The sequence below is a fragment of the Garra rufa genome, chromosome 2 (assembly GCF_049309525.1).
Source record: "Garra rufa chromosome 2, GarRuf1.0, whole genome shotgun sequence".
In the NCBI taxonomy this organism is placed as follows: domain Eukaryota; kingdom Metazoa; phylum Chordata; class Actinopteri; order Cypriniformes; family Cyprinidae; genus Garra; species Garra rufa.
This window is the reverse complement of record NC_133362.1, coordinates 38986610-39013369: the sequence shown is the minus strand read 5'-3', so window position 1 is coordinate 39013369 and position 26760 is coordinate 38986610. Positions and strand designations below refer to the sequence as shown.

At 35.5% G+C, this 26760-nt stretch overlaps 1 protein-coding gene across 1 annotated transcript in view; it reads left to right on the top strand.

Moving 5' to 3' along the window:
• The first annotated feature begins 1435 nt into the window (after positions 1-1435).
• pkdcca (protein kinase domain containing, cytoplasmic a) overlaps positions 1436-26760 on the top strand; it is a 42547-nt gene continuing 17222 nt past the window's right edge. The window contains exons 1-2 of the mRNA XM_073834663.1: positions 1436-2466; positions 19749-19871. Of these exons, the coding sequence (XP_073690764.1) occupies positions 1753-2466; positions 19749-19871 (837 nt within the window). The 5' untranslated portion in view covers positions 1436-1752. The remainder of the gene's footprint in view (positions 2467-19748; positions 19872-26760) is intronic.

Below are 26760 nucleotides of genomic sequence, written 5' to 3'. Positions count from 1 at the left end.
ATAATAATTATAATTGCAGTGTATCATAAAGACGGCTCTTATCCGAAACCACTGTAGTTTACGACTTAGTGCTGAACTTTCGGTGCACTTACGAGGTTGTTGATTGATTTTGCTGTTTATTTACTCGCAGTCTACAAACACAACAGGCTTAATTTTGGTAGTCATGGAATGCCTTATCTCGCTCGAGTTTAACAAAGCTTACAAGTGCCATGTTTCCATCATTTCTCTCCCCCTTTTCGCCCGCCCGTGTCTGTTTTTCATTTAAACTTTTACTTCTCCGACCCTAGAGACATAATTATACACATTTTTCTTTCCGAAAGTCAGAGGGACTTGCAAACTGAGCCGAGTCTAATGCGGTGAAAAAACACAATTAAATGCTTGCTTAAAACATTTGGTAAACACATAGACATGCAACTAACTGTATCGTGTGGATGTTTAGGCCTATACCTAAAAGAAACAGACAAGAAAACTTAGAAAGGTTTTAACTGTAAAGCTTATAAAGCTAAATATGTAACCCTGGACCACAAACCCAGTCACAAGGGTCCGTTTTTTTAAATTGAGATTTAAACATTAACTGATAAATTGATAAATAAGCTTTCCATGATGTATGATTTGGTGGGATAGGACAATATTTGGCCGAGATACAACTATTTGAAAAACTGAAATCTGAGGGTGCAAAATAATCAAAACATTGAAACAAATCACATTTGAAGTTGTGCAGATGGAATTCTTAGCAATGGATATTACTAATCAAAAATTAAGTTTTGATATATTTATGGTAGGAAATTTACAAAATACCTTCATGGAACATAATCTTTACTTATCCTAATGATTTGGCATAAAAGAGAAATCGATAATTTTGACCTATCCTACCCTATCCTCCACAAAATTGAGTGGTAACTTAAAGGCCTTAATTAAGAAAAAATAATAATAAATAATAGACAAATACTGTTCTCGAAAAAGTAGGACTTTGAGTTTATCGTAGCCTAAAACAGACGTTATTATTTTTTTTCTTTATTATTATTATTATTATTATTATTATTATTATAAAGGTAAATATAGGTAAATAAGTAAATAAGTCATCGTTGAATATAACAAAAGCAGTCAATAAAACGCATAAATTTCGTAGTGGGTTTTAATTTTGGTCTGCTCCTCACAAAAAGCTATAATATGGCGTCCAAAGATGTAAAATATCCTAACACACATATATAGGCTCATGTTTGCGTTCCTTATCAGTTCAATCACCGTTCAATGTGAAAAACGGTCTTCTAAACCTCAGCGTTTCACAGAAGAACGCACGCCATGCTGGTTTGGAGCAACTTGAGGGTGAGTAAATGATGACAGAACTTTTATTCGGGGGTGAACTATTCCTTTAAGTCTGAACCGCAGCTTTTCCATAGCAGCAGGGCTGAGTCGACTGCCAGTCAAAGTGACGTCAGTCTCGTTCGAGTCGCGCTGAGGCACAGCGCTATTGCGCGCTCCGAGACCCCCGTTAACTGGGCGCACACGCAAGTGTCACCATGATCAGCCTTATATGGGGTGGATCTTAAATCATAACTGCAAGATGAAGACGTGAACCTACGGCACATCCTTCTGAGCGCAGCATCATAGACTTCCCTCGCGACCCTGAACCCTCCGCGCTGCACAATACTACACTACGGCACGGCCAGACTGCCTACAGCTGCCAGGCGGGTAGGCGGAGGCTGGAAGGGGGAACACGTCTATTTTCTGCTAATAATAATAAGGAACAAAATGAAGCGGAGAAAGATGGTGGTAGCGGCCGGCTTCTGCCTCTCGTTCTTCATGGGCACGCTGATGAATTTATTGTTCATTCCGGGATTCGAGCACCACGGCGAGCGGGTGCATCGCTACCACCACGAGAACCAGCAGCTGCAGCAGCCCGATGGGGACGCTCCTGCCCGGCTTCGCGTCGACGAGCTGCCACCCGTCGAAACGGCCACCGTCGGGCGACTCCCGGAGCTCCAGCGGCAAATACGCGAGCGGTTGGACGAGGTTCTGCGATACCGTCAGAGACGGGCGCATTGGGTCGGCACCGGACCGCTGGAGCGCAGGCGGCTTATGGACCTGGAGCAACGCAGCGAATGGGAAACGTACAAAGGAATCGGGAAAAACAATATTTACGATCAGTCACAACCGACTCCAGCTGTATCCATAGCAACAAAATCGCACCGGGAGTTTACGCGTGAGTCGGTGCTCGGCTGCAGCAGTATTGATAACGTTACCAATGTCCAGTATCTGGGCTCAGGATACACAAAGGCGGTGTATAAGGCGACTTTGAACGGCAGCTTCTCCGTCGCGTTAAAATCGGTGGATTTTGGGGGCCACGATATGGAGAATTGTGTGAAGAAATACGGGTCATCTACAGACTGTTACAAACTCGCATCCTTCAAAATAGTCAAGGAAATGACGCTCATGGAGAGACTGCAGCACCCTAATATTCTCAAGGTAATAAATTGACTATATTTTAATTTAGATCCTTCATTTGAAAACACACTTTACAGCGTGCACACTTAAACTGTTTGCATTTATTTAAATCGCCACAATCATTTCAATCAGTTCTACCAAATTTTCAACTCATTTTCTTCACCAGTAATTTAATTCAAAGTAGCTGAATCAGTGCAATAGCCTATAAACTCATTACTTTAATTATACTACTTAAAAGCCAAAGCTAGTTTTAAATTGTAGTATACTACATTGTTAGTGTGTATTTAGGCTACATAAATAACATTAATAAACAATAGTTATGTATTATGTGGAATTAGGTTGGACTGCTTGTAAATAGGCTCACCTTTATCAGTTATTGTTGGAGTGCAATATAACACTTGCGTGCATATTAGGCTATACTTTGATAAATGAATGGACTTATTAAAGCAATTTCTAAAGCAATATCTAAAGATAAAAAAGGATAGTACGTAAACAGTAAACCCGCGTTTTTAATTACTGTGTGAATCTCATGTGTGGATATTTACGCCTGTAGCATCAAAATCAACACAAGCTCGACGTGTGTGTGTTTTATTAATTAGTTTTAGTAATCATCCAGTCAACAATGACTAAAAATGGCAATTGGCTCATTGTCCGCGTATTTAGTCCCCAATTTTAGGGCACTCAGAAGCGGCTCTGTTTTGCCTTGTGTGTCATTTATTTGACATGAGCGGTTGTGTAGTTGTTGAAGTCGTAATCAGCTCTTGTAAACATAAGCGAACGAGACTCTGAAATTAACAGCCCTCGTTTATCTTCTGCCTCTGTCTTCAGACAGTCCTGCACTGCAGCCAGCTTCAGAAATTAGCAGGGCTTTGTCCACAAAAAGTAAATTAAATTATAGCCTACTTACAGACGTATTTAAAAACTATTTTTAATTTTATTGAATGAATGGATTTATTTAATCTGTTTTTTAAATTTAATGTTAAAATATTTGAGGACAAATACATAGGCCTTTCTAATTAAGGGTTTAGTGCTTCTAGGGACACATTGCAGCTAATATAGAGTGGATTTTGATTTTTTTTTTTTACATAAAAATCTACTTTAAATGCAAAAATGAGAAAATCAATTCCAAAAGGTAAATATCACCATTAAAAAACACATATTTTCTGGCAATCACTGTGAAAGTCAGTTTTAATTGTTAGAATTTAGTTGTGCACATTATGCTCAATATCCAAGATTTATCTCATAAGCTTGATATCTTTTTGGCCTGCAGTGGAACACATCCCCCACAATTTAATATGGCCACAGAAGCATGGTTTATTTAATTTCAAACGCTGTAACCGTCGAGGTCCCGTTATTGAAGGCTTTATCAGAAGCTGTATGTAGATTGGGGCCGCCGACCTGATTTTATTCTGTGTGCTCACAGCAGGGGACCAACGGTGCAAGACCCCAGTTAATGAACTCACACAAAAGACACAGTTTATGGGCAAAAGAACATCATCATCGTTATATCTTACTGCTTACACAAAGACATAATGCTCTGAAATGATCACAGACAGCTGCCACAAAAAGCAATCAAGTCTTTTGAGGTTTAAATTTATAATTTTTGGTATCTTAAAATGAACAGCTTAATCATAAAACAGACTAAATTCAGAAAACAGACTATATTCTTGGTTTGAAATGATAGCTCAACATATATATATATAATCTGGAATCTGAGAGTGCCAAAAAATTAAAATATTGGGAAAATCCCCTTTAAAGTTGTCCAAATGAAGTTCATAGCAATGCATATTACTAATCAAAAATGAAGTTTTGATATATTTATGGTAGGAAATAATAACAAATAACAAAATATCTTCATGTAACATGATTTTCACTTACCTAATGATTTTTGGCATAAAAGAAAAATCAATCATTTTGACTAAAACAGTGTATTGTTGACTACTTATGACTGGTTTTGTGGTCCAGGGTCATATGTATATATGTATATATGGCATATATATGTGGCAGTGCTGAGCTGTCATAAAATATTGTGAAATGCATTGGGTAATAGGGAATAACAATATTTCTGTATTTTTTAAGTATTGCGTAAAACCAAATTAAATGTGGCCACAGTTTGGTCTTGTTATTTTTATTGTGAGGATACGCCTTTTGCTTGATTTGAATTCAAATAAACACTATAAAAATGTTTAGACTTATTTACAAACGTTTATTTTGTAATCGTTTTTGCAGATTTTTTCTTATGTGTCTTGAAATAAATTATTTTGATTTAAGGAAAGAACCAGCATAAACGTATAAAGTATAAACAAAATTATTTTGCTATAAGTGCAACGCATTTTCTAGTGTAAAGTTTTTTATATTCATTTCTGATCTATTTATGTAGCCTATTTTACATTTTAAATTAGCTTTGTAAAGCTTGACATAATAACACCAGATTTAGCCATTCATAATAGTGACAAAAAACGTTAAAACCTTTAGTTGTTATACAAGCTCAGAATTTTTTTCCCATTACATTTCAGGTCTTTTACAAATATCAATATTTCTAAACGTTAACTTGAATATGTCCGTCAGCTCCGATACGTGCTTCATTCTTTAGTCAAGTGCCACGTCTCACTTAAATTTACCACTGCTAAGAGGCAGTCGGCTGCGATCAGGCTCTAGTACCTAAAACTTCAATAAATCAGCTAAGTTACTCCCATAATGCTTCTCTCTATAAACCAGTAATGATGGAACACATACACAGATATTCCTCACATGTAAGTATTAATAAACAACCCGCGTAGTCGGCATCTCGCTTAGTTCTTCGCCCTCGCACCTAACCAATCAGGCCCAGAAGTGTTGCTTTTCATTTGCTTTGGCAGCCGCCACATCAGACAAAAATAAATGGCTCTTATTTTATAAGTTGCGAGGTCAGAGGTGAGAAGATATGATACGGCGGGCTGATTAGCACCAGGCCGGGTTCACCCAGAGTGCAAACAGAAAGGATCTACACAGGTCTGCCTGCCGTTGGCCTGAGAGAGGGGAGGTCACACTGCAGTGCCGTCTCTCCTCGGCTTTCCAGGGCAGAATCTGAAGTCTTTAACTAACATGTCTGTCAAGCAGATCCCCGTCTTCCTCTTACAAGCGAGGGCAACACCTGTTAAATAAACAGTCATGATTGGTGGTGGTGGTGCTGGATCTGTGTGGACAGGGAGAGTGGGCTTATTCATGTACATGTCAGGCGGGACTTTTGCCATGTCAGCACTGATGAAGACAGGATGGATTTGAAGACTACAGAGAAAAACCTTTTGACTTCTGACAGAGAAGTGATTTTTTTTTCTCTGTATTCTTCAATTAAGTGGATGGTGACTTAAAGGGATAGTTCACAATAAAATGAACATTCTATCGTTAATTACTCACCCTCATGTCATTCCAAACCTGTAAGACCTTCGTTCGTCTTCAGAACACAAATTAAGATATTTTATGATGAAATCCGAGAGCTTTCTGCATAGACATCAATGCAACTACCGCATTTAAGACCCAAAAGGTAGTAAGGACATCATTAAAATAGTCCATGTGACATTCATGTGTGGTTCAACTGTAGTGTTATGGAGCTACGATACTATTTGTGACCCTGGAACACAAAACCAGTCTTAAGTAGCATGGGTATATTTGTAGCAATAGCCAAAAATACATTGTATGGGTTAAAATTATCGATTTTTCTTTGATGCCAAAAATCATTAGGATATTAAGTAAAGATCATGTTCCATGAAGATATTTAGTAAATTTCCTACTGTAAATATATCTTTTTTTTTTTGGCACCCTCAGATTCCAAATTTCGGCCAAATATTGTCCTGTACTAACAATGGAAAGCTTATTTATTCAGCTTGCAGATGATGTATAAATCCCAATTTCGAAAAATTGACCCTTATGACTGGTTTTGTGGTCCAGGGTTACATTTTATCGATGTCCTTACAACCTTTCTGGGCATTGAACGTGGTAGTTGCGTTGCTGTCTATGCAGGGTTTGTTTATAAGTCATAATTTCTGGAGAGAAATAGCGCAGACACCTGACAAGGATGACACGTTCTAGTGTGCATATGTCTTTCTAAGCTTTTTAAACTAACTGAAGCATACTTTGGGCTTTACACTGCCAAGCGCCGTCGGCTGTAAGTTATTTGAAGCTTTACTCCTACGAGGAAGAGTATCAGTACAGTAAATAATGGTTAATTTTATGTGTGAAAAGTTCTCTTGAGTGTTTGTATATGGAAAGGCATTTGAAAAGGTGTGTTGATAAAGTTATTATTGTTTTCTTTGCACACATTTTTGTAGCTTCATAACATTACGGTTGAACCCCTGATGTCACATGGACCATTTTAACAATGTCCTTACTAGCTTTCTGGGCCTTGAACATAGTAGTTGCATTGCTGTCTATGCACGGTTTTGTTTATAAGTCATAACTTCTGGAGAGAAATAGCGCAGACACTGGACAAGAATGACACTTTCTAGCACACATATGTCTTTCTAAAGTTTTCGTGACAAAACTGAAGCATACTTTGGGCTTTACACTGCCAAGTGCTGTTGACTGTAAGTTACCTGAAGCCATGCTCCTATGAAGAAGATTATCAGTACAGAGATTAACAGTTTTGACGTGTAACTTTTACAAGGCTATGACTTGGAATATGGATTAATGTTCTAGTGCTTTGGAACTTGAAAGTTAAAATGACCATCTTTCCTTTTGCGATATAAAAAAAGCAGCTTGGAAATTCTGTCCAACATTTAGTTTTCCATTTCATGGATGTAAAAGTAATAATATAGGGCTGGAATAGCATGAAAGTGAAGAAGTGATGCCAAAATGTTTGTTTCATATGTGAAAAGTTCTCTTGAGTGTTTGTCAGTGGAAAGACATTTGAAAAGGTGTGTCGATAAAATTGTTATTTTTGTTTTCTTTGCACACAAAAAGTATTCTCATAGCTTCATCATTCAACATTATGGTTGAACCACTGATGTCACGTGGACTGTACTACCTTTCTGAGCCTTGAACGTGGTAGCTGCATTGCTGCCTATGCAGGGTTTGTTCATAAGTCATAACTTCTGGAGAGAAATAGCTCAGACAGTGGACAAGGATGACACTTTCTAAGCTTTTTCATCAAAACTGAAGCATGCTTTGGGCTTTACACTGCCAAGCGCCGTTGGCTGTAAGTTATCTGAAGCCATACTCCTATGAGGAAGATTATCAGTACAGTGAATAATGGTTTTGGCTTGTTACTTTTACAAGGCTATCATATCACTTGGAATATGTACCAAGTTTTCTAGTGCTTTTTTGTCTTTTCTGGAGCTTGACAGTTAAAATGACCATCTTTCCTTTTCCAATATTAAAAAAGCAGCTCAGACATTCTGTCTAACATTTAATTTTCCATTTCATGCATGTAAACATAATCACATAGGGTTGGGGCAGCATGAAAGCAAAGAAATTATGCCAAAATGTTAATTTTATGCGTGAAAAAGTTCTCTTGAGTGTTTGTATATGGAAAGGCAATAATGATAAAGTCATTATTTTTGTTTTCTTTGCAAACAAAAACTATTTTTGTAGCTTCATAACATTACGGTTGAACCCCTGATGTCACATGGACTATTTTAACAATGTTTTTACTAGCTTTCTGGGCCTTGAACATGATCTATCCAAGGTTTCGTTTATAAGTCATAACGTCTGGAGAGAAATGGCACAGACACTGGACAAGGATGACATTTTCTAGTGTGCATATGTCTTTCTAAGCTTTTTCATCAAAACTGAAGCATGTTTGGGCTTTACACTGCCAAGCGCCGTCGGCTGTAAGTTATATCTGAAGGCATACTCCTACGAGGAAGATTATCAGTACAGTGAATAATGGTTTTGGCATGTTACTTTTACAAGGCTATCATATCACTTGGAATATGTACTAATTTTACTAGTGCTTTTTTGTCTTTTCTGGAGCTTGACAGTAAAAATTATCATCTTTCCTTTTGCAATATATAGAAAAAAGAAGCTGAGACATTTTGTCCAACATTTAGTTTAGCATTTCATGGATGTAAAAGTAATAATATAGGGTTGGGGCAGCATGAAAGTGAAGAAATTATGCCAAAATGTTAATTTTATCAGGGATGTGATTTTTCCGGATTAATCCGGAATTCCGGATTTTTCGACCTGAAAACGTGACCTATGTGAATCATGCAGATCTGTAAAAAAAAGGAGGGAGGAGGGGGGGGGGGGGGTTAACAGGGCCACACCGGGCGGCACGTCAGATGGCAAAGAGATGCATTTTTCCTTCCTTTCCAAGTATCAACAAGGACGTATTTGCGACCGTTCGCAAATGGCGGATGGCGAAGTATGATTAGTCAGATCACCTGTCAATCAAGCTCCCTGCTGCGCAGTGTAGTTACCTCAGTCGCTCTCGCGCTACAGTGGTATCATGACAAGAACGGATGATCTGGGTATATATTATTGCTTGTGTCTATATATAACCTATAAGTTACTAATTTGACTTTGTTGTCGATTGATTAGATGATCGATTTTGAGTGATTTTCCACTATGGCAGGATGTTTAAGCTGCATTAACATTAACTTAACGTTACTTGTATTTGCTAGCTATTAGGGATGCTCATTTCGGGTAATTGTCCCAACCGCAAATCATTATCCGATTATTAACCGTTAACTGATAAGATGGTAAGTTACACTTTTCAATAAGGTTCATTCAGCGCTGCCGCTCCCACCACGAGCATCACGCACTGTGTGTAGGCTACTGAGGGGGCACCAAAAAATTGTCTAATGAAAAATCAATAATTATATTTTAATTATTATATTAAATATATAGCTCACTGAATCTGATGGCCGCAAATAGTTTCTCCCGAAATCTAGAGCGTGCATGACAGAGGGAGAGAGAGCAAGAGACCGCACGTGTGTGCCCCATGAAGCACATGTAAGACAAACTCGACATTATCCCGCTTATTACATGGCTACCTACAAAATAAATTAATAATTTGACAAAATATTGATTTTAAAAGGAGTTGATTGATTTAAAAACGATTTATATTGCTTCCGCTAAAGAAAATAATCCGTCTCACTTCTCGTACTCAAGTAGAAGTACAGATAGGCCTACTTGTGTTAAAAAATACTCTGGTAAAAGTAGAAGTACTAATTTAACTTCTTTACTCAAGTAAAAGTAGCCATGCGAATGATAACCCTTTTTTTATGCAAAGCTAACGTTACCTGGACCACACAAATGTACAAGCTGAGAAACCTAAGTGGATATCTTCTTTTGACATGAACATTTGCATGTTGCACATTTAGCAGTTAAAGTTGGGTAAAAATGTAAAACTAAAATAAGTTAAAAATATTTTTTTTGTCATGGTTGTTGTTATAGAGAGAGGTGGTGATGGAGCAGTGGACAAGACACTTGCTTTTGATTCCCACTGTTACACATCCACCAAATAAGTTATGTCATACTGTACAAAAAAAGGTGCATGTTAAATAAATAACAATGTATTTTTTGTTCAAGTAAGTTGTTATGGGTCCTGCTTTACTATTCATATAGATCCGCCACCAGTTTTATCGGCTTTTGGGGGGGGGGGGGGGGGTGTTGGGTGTCTTAGTATATTTTCCTGCTTTTTTGTCCTTAGCCAATCACATGCCTGTTTTATGTAGGAAAAAGTTCTCTTGAGTGTTTGCATATGGAAAGGCATTTGAAATTGTGTGTCGATAAAGTCATATTTTAGTTTTCTTTGCACACAAAAAGTATTCTAATAGTTTCATAACATTACGGTTGAAAAACTGATGTCACGTGGACTATACTACATTTCTGGGCCTTAAACGTGGTAGTTGCATTGCTGTCTATGCAAGGTTTTGTTTATAAGTCATAACCTCTGGAGAGAAATAGTGCAGACACTGGACAAGGATGACACTTTCTAGTGTGCATATGTCTTTCTAAGCTTTTACGTTAAAACTGAGGCATACTTTGGGCTTTACACTGCCAAGCGCCGTAAGCTGTAAGTTATCTGAAGCCATACTCCTACGAGGGAGAGTATCAGTAATGTGAATAATGGTTTTGGCGTGTTACTTTTACTTATAACTTCAGATGACTTGGAATATAGAGTTATAAGGACTAATTTTCTAGTGCTTTTTTTTCTAGAGCTTGACAATTAAAATTACCATCTTTCTTTTGTGATATTAAAAAAAGCAGCTCAGACATTTTGTCTACCATTTAGTTTTCCGTTTCATGGATGTAAAAGTAATATCATAGGGTTGGGGCAGCATGAAAGCAAAGAAATGATGCAAAAAAGTTAATTTTATGTGTGAAAAGTTCTCTTGAGTGTTTGAATATAGAAAGGCAATAATGATAAAGTCACTTAAAGTCACTAATAAAAGTCATTATTTTTATTTTCTTTGCAAACAAAAATATTTTTGTAGCTTCACAACATTACTGTTGAACCCCTGATGTCACATGGACTATTTTAACAATGTCTTTACTAGTTTTCTGGGCCTTGAACATGGTAGTTGCATTGCTTTCTATGCAAGATTTTGTTTTTAAGTCATAGCTTCTGAGGAGAAATAGCGCAGACACTAGACAAGGATGACACTTTCTAGTGTGCATATGTCTTTCTAAACTTTTTCATCAAAACTGAAGCATGCTTTGGGCTTTACACTGCCAAGCGCCGTCGGCTGTAAGTTACATCTAAAGCCATACTCCTACGAGGAAGATTATCAGTACAGTGAATAATGGTTTTGGCTTGTTACTTTTACAAGGCTATCATATCACTTGGAATATGTACCAATTTTTCTAGTGCTTTTTTGTCTTTTTTGGAGCTGAACAGTAAAAATTACCATCTTGCTTTTTGCAATATAAAAAAAAGCAACTCAGACATTCTGTCTAACATTTAGTTTTCTGTTACGTCCATGTAAAAGTAATAATATAGGTCTTGAAAGCAAAGAAGTGATGCCAAAATGTTAATTTTATGTGTGAAAAGTTCTCTTGAGTGTTTGTATATGGAAAGGCATTTGAAATGGTGTGTCGGGCAATCTGCAACACAGCTTGGGGGCCTGATTAGGGTGGTCTTGCACTGGGATTATGTTTACATTAGCATGTCATTCTGTTAACTCTTCAGATTCTTAGTCGAGTCCCAAAATACACACACACACACACACACACACACACACACACACACACTGCAAGGTAATCAGTAACCTGCTAATGTGAGCATGTAACATGTGAATGTGAAAGCTGGGTGTCCTAAACACAGAGGCCCCCAGGGTCATTTTTAAGATGGGAGTGAGACGGAGAGTTTTAGTGCTAGACGCAATTAAACGCGGGTTAATACTTTAACCTTTCAGTTAGTTTCAGGAGAAAGCGACTGGGCTCCAGTCAGCAACAATTTAAAGGGATAGCTCATCCAAAAATTAAATGGAATACTTTTCTTTCGAGCAAAAATAACATGATTAGACAAACATCTTTATCTTATTGTGTGTTTGACGAATTAAACTCACAGGAGTGACGGTCAGGAGCTTTTGAGGTTGGGATTGCTGTGTTAAAGACTGTCCTGAGAAGATGAGGATTGTGGGAGTAAATGAGTGGAAGATGGGGATGAATCTTGTTGGAAAAACTCTGAGCGCTCTGTCCTGCTCGTTCCACATCGCTCTGCTCTCTGTTTGTTTTACTAGGCAGGAACAGGTTGATGAGGAAATCAACTTGTCTCTTTCCATCGTGCGATCGTTTTACTAAAAAGATCCATGTGATTTCCAAAGGGCAGATTCACAGATTGAGGATTCCGAAAATAAATAAATCCTGCAAGCAGTTCAAGATGAATAAATTTCATTGCGCTTCTGTCATAGTGTTAGTTTACGGGAATTTAGATTAGAGGTGCTAGTCATTTCAACCTTGAAAGATGCCAAACTCATCGGCCTTAACAACTGCTAAGTCACGTGAAACGCGCCAGGCAGAGAACCAGGCACTTGAGTGAAAACTTCTGAAGCCTTTGAGCACTTTGGCAGCAAGATTTAACAATTTCACATTTCTCTTTTAGGACCTTAATAAGTCTCAAATCTGTTTAATGTTCACTGATCAATTTTAGAAGCAAGGGAAAATGACTCAGAACTTTTTCCAGCGGCGTTCCTTCAGAAACTTTGATTAAAACAAGGTGGTAAAGCTCATTCCCTGAACGCATTTTTATTCACTTTCCCTCTCAGAAAACCACCACGCACACGTTTGAATCTTTTCCCAGCTATAACTCAGCACGTGGGCCGTCCGGTCAGTGTCAAGGTCCGTTACTGAGTAGCTCTTGTTCCTGTGGACAGTCCTGTCTTCATTGACCGTAGACGTTGGCTTTCACTACCCACCACTATTTCATCTCTGGGCAAACATGGCCGTCTCTGTGGCCATTTTGATTTGTTGCCAGGGTGTCCTCATTAAACGATCGCGGTAGGGTTGCGAGTGAATGTATGTTAGTATATTAAAGGCACTGAACAGAAATGCTTTGTGAAGGCCATTGAGCATCTGTATATCGGCACACGTGGCACCAGTAAGGGGAATTTTTGAAGCACAATAGCTGATGAAGATGCTAGGTAATCTGATTACAGAAGAAGTTCACTTCCAGAATAAAAATTTCCTGATTATTTACTCACACCCCTCCAAGATGTTTATGTCTTTTTCTTTCTTTAGTCGCAAAGAAATTAAGGTTATTCAGGAAAACATTCCAGAACTTTTCTCCATGTAGTGGACTTCAGTGGGAGCCAAGGGGTTGAAGATCCAAATTGCATTTTTTTTTGCAGCTTCAAATGGCTTTCTACATGATCCCAGCCGAGGAATAAGGGTCTTGTCTAGAGAAACGATCGCTCATTTTCTTAAAAAAAAAGTATAAACTTTTTAAAAACAGAAAAGTCACTCGCGGTTAGTTCTTCAACTGTGTACTTCAGTTCAAAACGGTAGGGGCTAAAACTTCATCTCATTTTCTCCTCCAACTTCAAAATTGTCTCATATCGCTGTTTACCTTTTTTGTAATAGGCGTTAATTTTGTAATCACTGGGTCGGTACTTACACGCTTACACTCTTAAAAATAAAGGTTCTTCACGATGCCATAGAAGAAGCTTTTTTTGTCTAAATGGTTCCATAAAAAACCTTTAACATCTAAAGAACCTTTCTGTATCACAAAAGGTTCTTTGTGGCAAAAGAAGGTTCTTCAGATTATAAAAAGGTAAGAAAGAGATGGTTCTTTAAAGAACCTTTGACTGAATGGTTCTCTGTGGAAACAAAAATGGTTCTTCTATGGCATCGCTTGAGGAACCTTTAAAAGCGTATGTCACCTGTGAGTTCCAGCTATCACAAGACGAGCATTTGTGATTAAAAAGTATATTAATTTTACTACATAAGACCTTTATTGCTCGGCTGGGATCATGTAGAGCCTTTTCAAGCTGCATTGAAACTGCAGTTTGGACCTTCAACCCGTTGATCGCCATTTAAGTCCACTACACTCTTAAAAATAAAGGTGCTTTACAATGCCATAGAAGAACCATTTTTGTCTGAATGGTTCCATAAAGAACCTTTAACATCTGAAGAATCTTTTTGTTTCACAAAATGTACTTTGTGGCAAAAGAAGGTTCTTCAGATTATAAAAAGGTAAGAAAGAGATGGTTCTTTAAAGAACCTTTGACTGAATGGTTCTCTGTGGAAACAAAAATGGTTCTTCTATGGCATCGCTTGAGGAACCTTTAAAAGCGTATGTCACCTGTGAGTTCCAGCTATCACAAGACGAGCATTTGTGATTAAAAAGTATATTAATTTTACTACATAAGACCTTTATTGCTCGACTGGGATCATGTAGAGCCTTTTCAAGCTGCATTGAAACTGCAGTTTGGACCTTCAACCCGTTGATCGCCATCAAAGTCCACTACACTCTTAAAAATAAAGGTGCATCACAATGCCATAGAAGAACCCTTTTTGTCTAAATGGTTCCATGAAGAACCTTAAACATCTGAAGAACCTTTCTGTTTCACAAAAGGTTCTTTGTTGCGAAAGAAGGTTCTTCAGATTATTAAAAAGGTAAGAAAGAGATGGTTCTTCTATGGCATCGCCTTTTAAAGCACCTTTATTTTTAAGAGTGTATATGGAGAAAAATCCTGGAATGTTTTCCTCAAAGCCTTAATTCCTTTTTGACTGAAGAAAGAAAGACATGAACATCTTGGATGACATGAGGGTGAGTAAATTATTGGGAAATGTTCATTTTGGAAGTGAACTAATCCTTTAATGTGAACATTTTATGCGTGTTTAATTTTTTAAACCTCTAAGTCTTAACAAATATAATAATAACTCGATCTTTCAGTGACAAAATAGATTCTCTAGTGACGTATGCTTGACACTTAGTCTAAACTCTGCATCTTTCTTACAAATCGACTGCACATTCAGATCTGCCTCCATCCAATCAACAATTGATAGATAGAAGCACTTCCTCGCTCTACATTTTTTTTCTTTCTTGATAATCCATTTTGCTCAGATGTACGTCACAATACAAAAGAAGTGTGACTACTATGAATATAAGAACTTTCTTTACAAAATATTCCTCTGTTTTAACTAACATTACCATTGATGAATAAATTGTGTAATAAATGCATGGTTCATTGTTTGTTTATGTTACTTATTACATTAACTAATGTTAACTAATTTATTCTTTTTACCACTTACCTATGGAAAAATCACAAACTATTGTAGCTTGCTGCTTTAATGGCTGCGCTTCAGTATGAGATGGTCACCCAGATACCTGTATAAAAAAGTACTGTTGTGGTACCATGGTAAAGTCATAGTATATAAAATATAAAAAAGTGGACATCAATTCTGTGAAAGATGTAGCTCTTTTCTTTGGATCAGACTAGGACACTCTCCTTCACTCCTCCTTTAATGTTCCTGCTTGCTCAGTCTTTCCTAAGAAAAAAAAATGAGAAAAAGCTTCCAAGGGATCAAACTGACTGCAAAACAAACAAATAAATACTAACTTCACCCGTCTCATTTATATTGCTTACATGCACAGAAATGAACCAGATCTGGAATTCAGTCAGCAAACTCTATTCTTAGTACGTGCAACTGGATGAAAACTTTCAGAGCAAAAACTAGCTGAAATGAGCCAAATATTTCTGCTGCTCTTGGTGACATTAACATCTGGTACAAAGCAGCTCTAGACAGATACAAAGTCTTCGTTGTAAATGAACAGGACAGGCGAGTTGACCTTTGAGCTTGCGTCAGTCAAAACGGCACCGTGTGGCTAGACAGACAACAGCGTTCCTCCATGTGCAGATCTGTTTTACTCTCAGCAAGCAGCCGTGGAGTCTGCAGCACAAACACACACACACACACAACCACAGTCGCTCACATTTTAGATGAATCGTGCTGATAATAGTCATTAGAGTGTGTTTAAACTCAGATAGGGCCTTTGCTTTCTCGAAAAGACTTGCTCTGCAAGCCTGTCTGCACACAGATCTTAGATCAGATCGCTCCGGTTCCTGCTTCATATCACAGGCTAAACTTGTTCAAGATCCTCCCACAGTTATAAAGATCCAGAGTTGTTGTCCTAAAGCTGACATTGATTGAGATTGCCAAATGAGATTGTATCTCGGGAGCTGTCAGAAATCCAGTTGCTGATTTATACGTTGTACACTACAGGCCAAAACTGATTGTGTATTTGAATGTACAGCAGCTTCTGCCGATCATCAATTAAATCTGCTGTCAAGACTAAATGATTAAAGAGCCAGCAATGCCAGCTTCCAATAGTTATTTTCTAGGGCTTTTGCCAACAGTAGATATCTATAGCATTCCTGAGACTGAGATGCCCACATTAATCAGAATCAGAATCAGAAAGAGCTTTATTGCCAGATGTGTTTACACATATGAGGAATTTGTTTTGGTGACAGAAGCAGCACAAACAGAAAGTGACAAGATGCGAATAAAAATAGGATAAGTACATAGGACATATGTAACACAGCATACTAAAAAGACAATAGATGGTATTTGTGTCTACATTTATGTTATGTAAAAATGCAAAGAAATAAATGTATAAATAGCGTTGTGTATTACAAATTAATTAAACAAGCAAAACAAATGCCTTCACTGCAAAACAACAGAATAAAATTATATACATACATATATATATATATATATATATATATATATATATATATATATATATATATATTAAACAAGCAAAACAAACGCCTTCACTGCAAAACAATAGAATACAATTATATATATATATAATATATATTAGTGCTGTCAAACGATTAATTATGATTAATCGCATCCAAAAATAAAAGTTTTTGTTTACATAATATGTGTGTGCACTGTGTGATAAAAATTTACAATGTAAAATATAAATACACAAACATACACTTTATATTTTGAAAATATTTGCATGTATTTATGTATATATTTATATTCATATAATTGATATTATATATAAATATTTTTAATATGTAAACATAACTTTTTGTTGTGTATTTATATATACATAAAAAATATAGGCTACACAGAACACATATTATGTAAAAGAAAAAAAATATTTTGGATGCGATTAATCATTTGACAGCATTGTATATAAATTTTGTACATATATAAATTTTCCTAAGCATTTTTCCCCCCAGCGTAAACATCCTTAAATAAATGTATCTGGTATTAAAATTAATTAAAAGGTATTAAAAGTTTTATTTTATTATTATTATTTGCTTAAATAATTTTAAAAATATTGGCATATTAGCATTTTGTTTCTTGTTTTAAGATATTAATCTAACAAAATTATGTTTTTGCTTTAAAAAATATAGGGTACAAATTGATTTTACTATTATTGTTTTATTTTTCATATTAATTTTAACAAATTAAAAAAAAGAAAATAGATATATTTTTGCAGTGTGTTTAAATCATTCCTAAATACATTTACTATCAAGACTGCATTTTTTTTAGCAAAAATCCAGAAATTTTTTTGAAATATTATTTCAATGTAAAATAACTGTTTTCTATGTGAATATATTTTAACATGTAATTTATTCCTGTGACGGAAAGCCGAATTTTCAGCCTCATTACTCCAGTCTTCAGTGTCACATGATCCTTCAGAAATCATTCTAATATGCTGATTTATTATCAATATTGAAGACAGTTGTGCTGCATAATATTTTTTGGGACCTGTGATACTTTTCAGGATTCTTTAATAAATAAAAAGTTAAAAAGAACAGCATTTATTCAAAACAGAAATTGTTTCTAACAATATACACTACCATTTAAAAGTTTGGGGTCAGTACGTTTTTATTCTTTCTTTTTTTGAAAGACATCAATGCATTAAAGGATGTGTTAAATTGATAAAAAGTGACAGCAAAGACTTATATTGTTAGAAAAGATTGCTGTTTTAAACTTTTTTAATAATCAAAAAAGCACAACTGTTTCAAACATTGCTAATAAAAGTAACAAATCATCATATTAAAATGATATCTGAAGAAGCATGTGAAACTGAAGACTGGAGTAATAGCTGATGAAAATTCTGCTTTGCCTCACAGAAATAAATTATATTTTCAATATATATTACAAGAGAAAACCATTATTTTAAACTGTAATAATCAGTGTTGGGGGTTACGCATTACAAGTAACGCAAGTTACGTAATAATATTACTTTTTCCAAGTAACGGCTAAAGTAATGCATTACTTTTTAATTGACAAGAAAATATCTGAGTTACTTTTTCAAATAAGTAATGGCAGTTACTTTTCCCCCATTTATTGATTAAAAGCTCTACTGTCCTCATGTTGAGAGAAATCTTGAGTAAGATGTTACTTTAGTTCTGGAATAAATGTGAACATGCATTAATTCATCTCACTCGCTAAACAAACAGAGACAGTATTCCTCCAAATGAATAAAATCAGTGAAATTCAACGCAAACCTGCAATAATTAAATATGTTAAATTATACAAATATCCTTTATGCATTTAATCCCATTTTATTAACCAAAGTCTTTGCTGCCAACCTTCGATGATTCAATTAATCCATACTAATAAGCAAAAATTACTCAAGATAATCTAACATTTGTTTTCTTTTTTTATTGCTGAAAAGTTGACATTTTTTCTTCCGCGGTCTACCGCACAGACGTGAATTTACTTTTCTCTAAGCCTGAGGCTTTTAGTGTGAAAAGGCTTTTACATTTGCCAAAAATAGAACTTTTTATATTAAAAACAAACGAGATTTAAAACGTAACGCAAAAGTAACATAACGCATTACTTTTTATAAAACGTAACTAAGTAACGTAATTAGTTACTTTTTTAGGAAGTAACTCAATATTGTAATGCATTACTTTTAAAAGTAACTTTCCCCAACACTGGTAATAATACTCTGTTTTTCTGTATATTTAAACAAGTAAATGCAGCTTTGATGAGCATTAAAGAAATGTTTAAAAAACATTAAAAATCTTACTGGTCACAAACTTTTGAACGGCAGAGTAAAAAACTCTCTTAATTCTATTTTATAATGATTTTTGCACATTTATACACATTTATAAACCATCATATTGAACTAAATGCAGCACTTTAGTGTGAATGTTTTTAGAAACAACAGAAATTCCTGCTGTTGGTGTTTCTGGAAAAATCCCAGTGTACATAGACTTCACTAGGCAACATAACATCAAGTGTGTCGTCACCGGACAATTTTAGCACTGCCAGTGTATCGCTTGGAGGTGTTATGCATTGTTAGCAAGTGTGAATGATGTGACTAAATTAAGGAATAGATGTTTGCATGTACCAACGGCAGTTTTCAAGGTTATAAAATTACGACACGGATGAACGGTAAAACTTGTTAACTCACACAACAGAAACACCCATAATGGTCTGGTTTCTCCCTCCGACCTTCTGACTTTACTGGCCGATGTTTCTCCTTTGATGCTCACACACGGTCACACCGCCATAGGTTGTTTTCTTTTTAGATGAAATTTCATGCTGTTTAATTTTAACTAGCTTCTTTGGCTTGAATTAGCTTAGGAAAATGTTTCTGTAAGCAAAGAGCCAATTTCTGCACCGCTAAGAGCCCGTCACGCAGGCCGAAGGAAACAGCCTGATAGCGCCGGCCGTAACATAGACCTCCCCCACAAAACAAACAAGCACATGCCAGCGCAACGTTTCCTGATTACAAGCTGTCTGTCTGCTTCCATAACGCCTGATGCAATCCTATTTATTCTAACATTTTTAATTCATGTATTTTAAAGCAGTTTGGCTTCTCCAGTTGTATTTGGGTTCAGAAGAGAAATTCAACACAATGCTGTTATCTGACGGATGCTCTTGTTCTCCTGCAGCTGTACGGCTACTGCTACCAGGATAACAATGATATAAAGGACACGGTGACGGCCATCACGGAGCTGGGCAGCCCTCTGGAGATGATCCAGCTGCTGCAGATGCCCTGGGAGGAAAGATTCAGAGTGAGTCACTGCTCATATCACACATTCCATCTACTGTCTGTCTGGAGGAACACAGGGGCTTCAATTAGTCTTATCAACATCAACAACTGCGAACAAATTGAGTCAGTGATTTTTCTAACATTACTGTAATAAAAGAATTAAAGGTTGTTGGGAATTAAAGATTACTCATGATATTGTAAACTAGGATATACTGTGGGGCCCAAAAGTCTAAAACTACCTTTAAAATCTGCTGAAATTAACTAAGATTGATAAATGCTGTAGAAGTATTGTTCAATGTATTACATTAATGGTAACTAATGCACCTTTTTGAAAAGTGTTACCAGTTAACCTTTTGCCAACGCTGTACTTAAAGCCTGTACAAATTACACATTACTTTGTAATGCATTAATTATCCCTTGTAATGCACCTTATAATGCATTGCATGATCTCATTACTAATTGTAACCATAATACATGAAAATACCTATCTATTCGTTGTTATACTTTTAGAAGAAATTTTGAAAAATAAGAGTATGCAAACACCTTAGTATCAATTTTCCAATTCAATGTTTTTTTTTTTTCTTTGTTTAAGTTATTAAATGATTTAAAGATTATTGAGAATTTGAGATTATTTGTGACATTGTTAAATATTATATACAGTGTGGTCCAAAAGTCTGACTGGAAATCGGATTTTTTATAACTTTTAAAAAAAATCATTTTTAAATTTGCAATTTTTTTTTTCTTTGAACTTAATAAAATGATTAAAGGTTATTGAGAATTTGAGATTATTTTTGACAATTTATAATGTTATATACAGTGTGGCCCAAAAGTCTGAAACCATACTGAAAGTTGAAAGTTTTTTTTTTTTTTTTTACAATTTAGAATTGTAGAAGTTTGAGAAAAAAAAGAAATCACATTTTTTTCATTCAACCTAATTCAATAATTAAAGTTTTTTTTTGTGATTTTGAGATTATTTACCATTGTAAAATATTATATACAATGTGGCTCAAAAGTGTGAAATAATACTGAAAATCTGATTGATTGATTGATTGATTGATTGATTGATTGATTGATTGATTGATTGATTGATTTAATCTCAGAAATAAATAGACAGTTTTAGATGTTTATATTTAGAAATTTAGAAGCTTGAAAAAAAGAAACTTTTTTTCATTCAATTTAATAAAATAATAAAAAAAATTTGGTGAATTTGAGATTATTTATGACATTGTAAAATATATACAATATGGCTCAAAAGTGTGAAATGATACTGAAAATCTGATTGATTGATTTATTGATTGATTGATTGATTGATTGATTGATTTAAACTCAGAAATAAGTTGGACGTTTTAGATGTTTAATTTAGAATTTTAGAAGCCTGAAAAAAAATCAACTTTTTTTATTCAACTTAATAAAATAATGAAAGGTTATTGTAAATTTGAGATTATTTATGACATTGTAAACTATTATATGCAATGTGGCCCAAAAGTCTGAAACCATGCTGAAAATCTGTTTGATTAATGATTGATTCATTTAAACTCAGAAATAAGTTTTAAAAGTTTTAATTTTGAATTTTAGAACTTTTATTTGGAACTTCACTCAACTTAACAAAATAAATATAGGTTAATGTGAATTAAAGATTCCTTTATGACATTGTTAAATATACAGTGGGAAGTCTGAAGCCACATTGAAAACGTTTTTAGTTAAAACGTTTTTAGTTTATTCATTCATTTATTAAAAAATATCAATAAATAGAACATTTAGAATGTAGACAAAACAAAAAGAAAGAAAAGAAAATCATGTTGATTTTTCAACTTTTCGTGAATTTATGCTGATAACAATTTGTGGAGGGCAAAAAAATTACATTTGGGCCGCACTTATTATATATTATTTGAGAAAGATGAATAGATTGGGAGAGGCCTGAAGGTACCGCTCATTTACCCCGAGTAAACAAACAGGGGAACCAAATTACATTCATTTCATAAAATTACTACCATTTCATAATGCACTATATAAACATTTTTAATGATTTCAACCCAGTCAGCCAACCGCTAACTATGTTTTCTGTGCAGCCATGGGACGGCGGTTCATGCTTGTGCCTCGTACCCAGTCACGGTGCTCATGTGCATAATAAATGTGACATATCCTAATCCCACGCCTCCTCTCTCTGCCCCTAATAATTCCTTCAACAGTGTTTCTCTATAGCCAAACACCTACAAAAAAAAAACAATCCATGCTGGTAGAGCAAACTCGCAGCTTGTCTGGATAGTTATGTGGGATGTCCCGCACTTTGCTCTCTCTGAGTTTCCTGTTAGACTTCTGCCTGATAAACCGGGTGATTGCTATCGCAGTAGCAACCTCCCATAATGATTTGCTATGACTTCCTGTGGCCAGAGTGATTTAAGTGAGAGATGTGTAATTCGATTTATAGTCATTTAGAGTAGTACGTTTATAGAATTAATAAAGAGTACAAGCTAACACAGACGAAAGCTAAAGCCATCACTAGAAGTATATTTTACTGGCCTGTCACACACTTACACACCCAAACACTGATTCACAAATACAGGCCAGTTCACTCACTGCACAAAAGCGATTGCGCTAGGTAAACATTCGTGCTTTAATAGGGAACGCAGCACACTTGTCTACTTGTCAACACAGCGTTGTACAGTTCAGCAGAACAATTCATCACTCTCCTTCAGTTTCAGCATTACCAATTCCAGTCTGTGGCAGTCTTTCCATTTCCATAACTCATAGCTACCATAGTATTCTGCTGAATATATTTATTAGGGTCATATTTCAGTCATATTGAATGAATTTCCAGTCTAGAACAATGGAAGCCTTTTAATGAGAATAAGACAAGTGTCTTTCTGTTCCTGCTGTTGATTTTCTCATAGTTTTATTGCCTGGCCTTCCCCTCTCTAGTCTTGCTATTTTTAGACATTTTATGAATTCCTTCATATAATTTATGCAACTGTGAGAAAGTAGTCTACTACTGTTTTTGTGTGTATCAGAGGTGGACAGTAGTGAAGTATTTTTACTTTACTGAAGTACATTTGTCTTTATGTTTGGAAAAATGTACTTCACTTCATTCCAAAGCATAATGCTGTACTTTTCACTGCACTTTTTTATAAATAAAAGTTGTTTGTTTTACCTTTAATACTTAAGAACATTAAAAATGTAGTACTTTCTTGTACTCGAATAAATCTTTGAATTACATGAAACGTAGTGCAGTAAAAAAGTACAATAATATGCTTTGAAATATAAAGAAAAACACTGATAAAGTACAGACACTTGAAAAGTACTTTTAAAGCAGAGTAAAAATACTTCAATACTGTCCGCTTTTGGTGTGTATGAATTGTTCCATCAGGTATAGTTCTGATTAATTTGAGTCAGTCCTTTGAAAAAATGTGTGCAGCTTTTTGACACTATTTGAGAAGTTTCACAGAGGAGGCAAGGGAGGCAGTGCCTCCTTAAAATATTGGGAGAAAAAAATTGTAGTATAAAAATAAAACAGCACCAATTTTTACAAAATATAACATTAAAAATCATTTTGAGATCCATATTTTCACACTAAGGACAATTGAGGGACTCATATGTAACTATTACAGAAGGTTCAAACACTCACTGATGCTCCAGAAGAAAACATTAGTGCATTAAGAGCTGGGGGGTGAACACTTTTAGAATTTGAAGATCAGGGTAAATTTAACTTTTTTGTCTTCTGGGCAACATGTAACTCTTTTCTGTAACCTCTGAAGGCAGTACTAAATGGAAAAAAAAAATTATATTTAGGCAAAATAAGAAAAATGTACTCATCTCCATTCTGTCCAAAAGTTTTCACCCCCAGCTCTTAATGCATGCTTTTTCCTTCTGGAGCATCAGTGAGTGTTTGAACCTTCTGTAATAGTTGCATATGAGTCTCTCAGTTGTCCTCTGTGTGAAAAGATGAATCTCAAAATCATAGTCATTGTTGGAAAGGGTTCAAATACAGACAAATGCTGGAAAACCAAAGAATCTGTGGGACCTGAAGAACTTTTCTGAAGAATAGCAGGCAGTTTAACTGTTCAGGACAAACAAGGGACTCATGAACAACTATCAACAAAAAAAAACACAGCTGTGGATCATTCAGGTAACAAGACAGTATTAAGAATCAAGGGGATGTAAACTTTTGAACCGCGTCATTTTTATAAATTCAGCTATTATTTTCTCTTGTGGACTATATGTTTTATGTGAAATGTCTTATTCAGGTCAGTACTAAATAAACAATAACATGCATTTTGTATGATCCCTCTTATTTTTGTAAATAATTAACATTTTTAAAGATTCTGAAAGGGGGATGTAAACTTTTGACCTCAACTCTAAGTTCACAATAAAATATATAGTCTAAATTGTTACTGCCTTGAGGTATTATTTTGGAATAAATGTAAAATGCGTAAAAACACTAATTGATGCGATTCATACAGAGCTTTAATAAGTAGAATATTGGTTACATTTGTTAATTTGTGAATTTGAACAGTTTAAGCATTTCCAAATATCAATAATCAGATTTGCAAATTTGCCTGCATTTCTTTGCTGTTCAGTCTCCAAACAACAGATTTGAGTAAACGGATTTGAGTCAGATCCACCCCAAAATCTGATTCGCTGTCTGTCTGAACAAAACCAAGTAGATAAGTTAATTCCACATGCTTATAAATGCAAATGCATCCTGTCTCTTTAAGACTGTCCTCTACAGCCAAACTCCTTGTGCGCTCCTGGCCTCTTTTTCTCTGTGTGCATGTGGAACAAAGCAGAAACACCCGAGCAATGCTCTAGCAACATTTGAATTGCGTATGAGGCACTAATAGACTCTGGGGAGACTGTCGAATCCGTTGACTTCCAAACAGCTCATTTAGGTCCAAAGCCATTTCCTCTGCGCGCTGACGAAGGCTTTTAAGCCCTCTACGCAACACGGGCCCGGGAGCGACGACACACCCGTTCACACACCAGCTAAACCAAATACGAGACAAGCAAGCAAACGTTCACACGATGGTAAAAATGCTTGCCGCATTTTTTGAGGAAACCAAATCTGTTGGGGTGTTTTCGACAGCCTCGCCTCCCCTACAATGGCTTTCTCAATGGTTTTACCAAATCTGCCCCACGTTAAGCAAGACGGCAACCCACACGCAGTCACACAGTGTGAGGGGGCTGACCTTTCCCAGTAGTTGCTAATCCGGAGTGTATTAAAAGCAGCTTTTGTCTGTAGAGAAAGACATGGGCAGTGTCTCCTCCACCCCCTCATCTCTACTCTGTTTGCTTCTCTTTTATGTTCTCCTCTCCTCCTTTCGCTTGCGTTCACCCCTCTCACTCCTCTTTGCGTCTCTGTCCTCCTCTAGTTTCGTAGAGGCCGCTTAATCCTCTGAACTTAGCCCTTAAGAACGTGGTAGATGTAGGTGTCTCTTGAATGTGAGGTGTCACCAGCTGCCGGAGCTTCAGCCTCGGTCCTTGTACCCTCGCACACAATAAGAGGCTAATCCTTAAGGAACATACTCGTGCTTTCGCAGACATGCACTGCACAATGGGTCTTGCACACTCAAGTGGCTCCATGGGTCATGGAAGGAGGTGCTTCAGTCCCTGATGGAAGTCTTACACATTTTGAAAGGGTAAAATTGGTAGCCTTGAATCAGTTAGAGGCAGGTAAAATGTCTACTAGGTTCAGTTCTTAAAAAACAACACTAAATGCTTAGCTCCTAATGCAGTGCTTCACATTCAGTTGATGGAACTCTTGTTTCTGACTTTTTCTCTGTTCATGTAAAATAAAACATTGTATTTATGTACACTACCAGTCAAAAGTTTTTGAACACTAAGATTTGTAATGTTTTTAAAAAAGTCTCTTCTGCTCACCAAGCCGGCATTTATTTATCCAAAGTAGCAAAAACAGTAAAATGCTGAAATATGTTTACTTTTACTCTCAAACAGCTGTTTTCTATTTGAATATACTTTAAAAATGTTATGTATTTCTGTGATTTAAAGCTGAATTTTTAGCATCATTACTCCAGTCACACACTCCTTCAGAAATCATTCTAATATTCTGAGTTGCTGCTCAGAAACATTTTTTATTATTATTGTGTTGATAACAGCTGAGTGGAATTTTTTATGATAGCATTTATCTGAAATTTAAAAAAAATATACAATTATAACTGTCTTTATCATCACTTTTGATTAAAAAAAAAGAAATTATGCTGACTCTAAGCTTTTGAATGGTATAGTGTATGCATTTTATTTCAGATAAATGCTGATCTTTGGATATATCTATCCATCAACAAATTCTAAATAATAATAATTATTAAATAAATAATTAAAAAAAATGCTTCTTGAGCAGCAAATCAGCATGTGATACTGAAGACTGACGTAATGATGCTGAAAATGTAGATTTGATCATTGGAATAAATTACATTGTAAAATATATTCAAATAGAACACAGTTGTTTTAAATTTTGGATAAATAAATGCAGGCTTGGTGGCAAGAAGAATATATATATATATATATATATACAGTACAGACCAAAAGTTTGGACACACCTCTTCAAATGAATGAGAAGGTGTGTCCAAACTTTTGGTCTGTACTGTATATTTTTCTGTTTATTAAAGTTTTTACTCTACATTTGTGCAGTTTTCAGTGGGTTAGTGATATTTTTTAAATATATATAAATTAATACATTAATATTGTTTAAATGGGTTTTTATACAAAAACTGCTTTTTTATGTAAAATTCACTTTATAAAAGACCCACATTTCTAACTTTAATTCATGGGGAAAACGTGGATAATTTCACATGGTTTAGTGTACGATTTTTGCCCATCTTTTGGAAAATCCAGTTTTAAAAGTATATATGCACATAATTCACTTATATATTAATCTTATACATTGCATTTCCACTAAC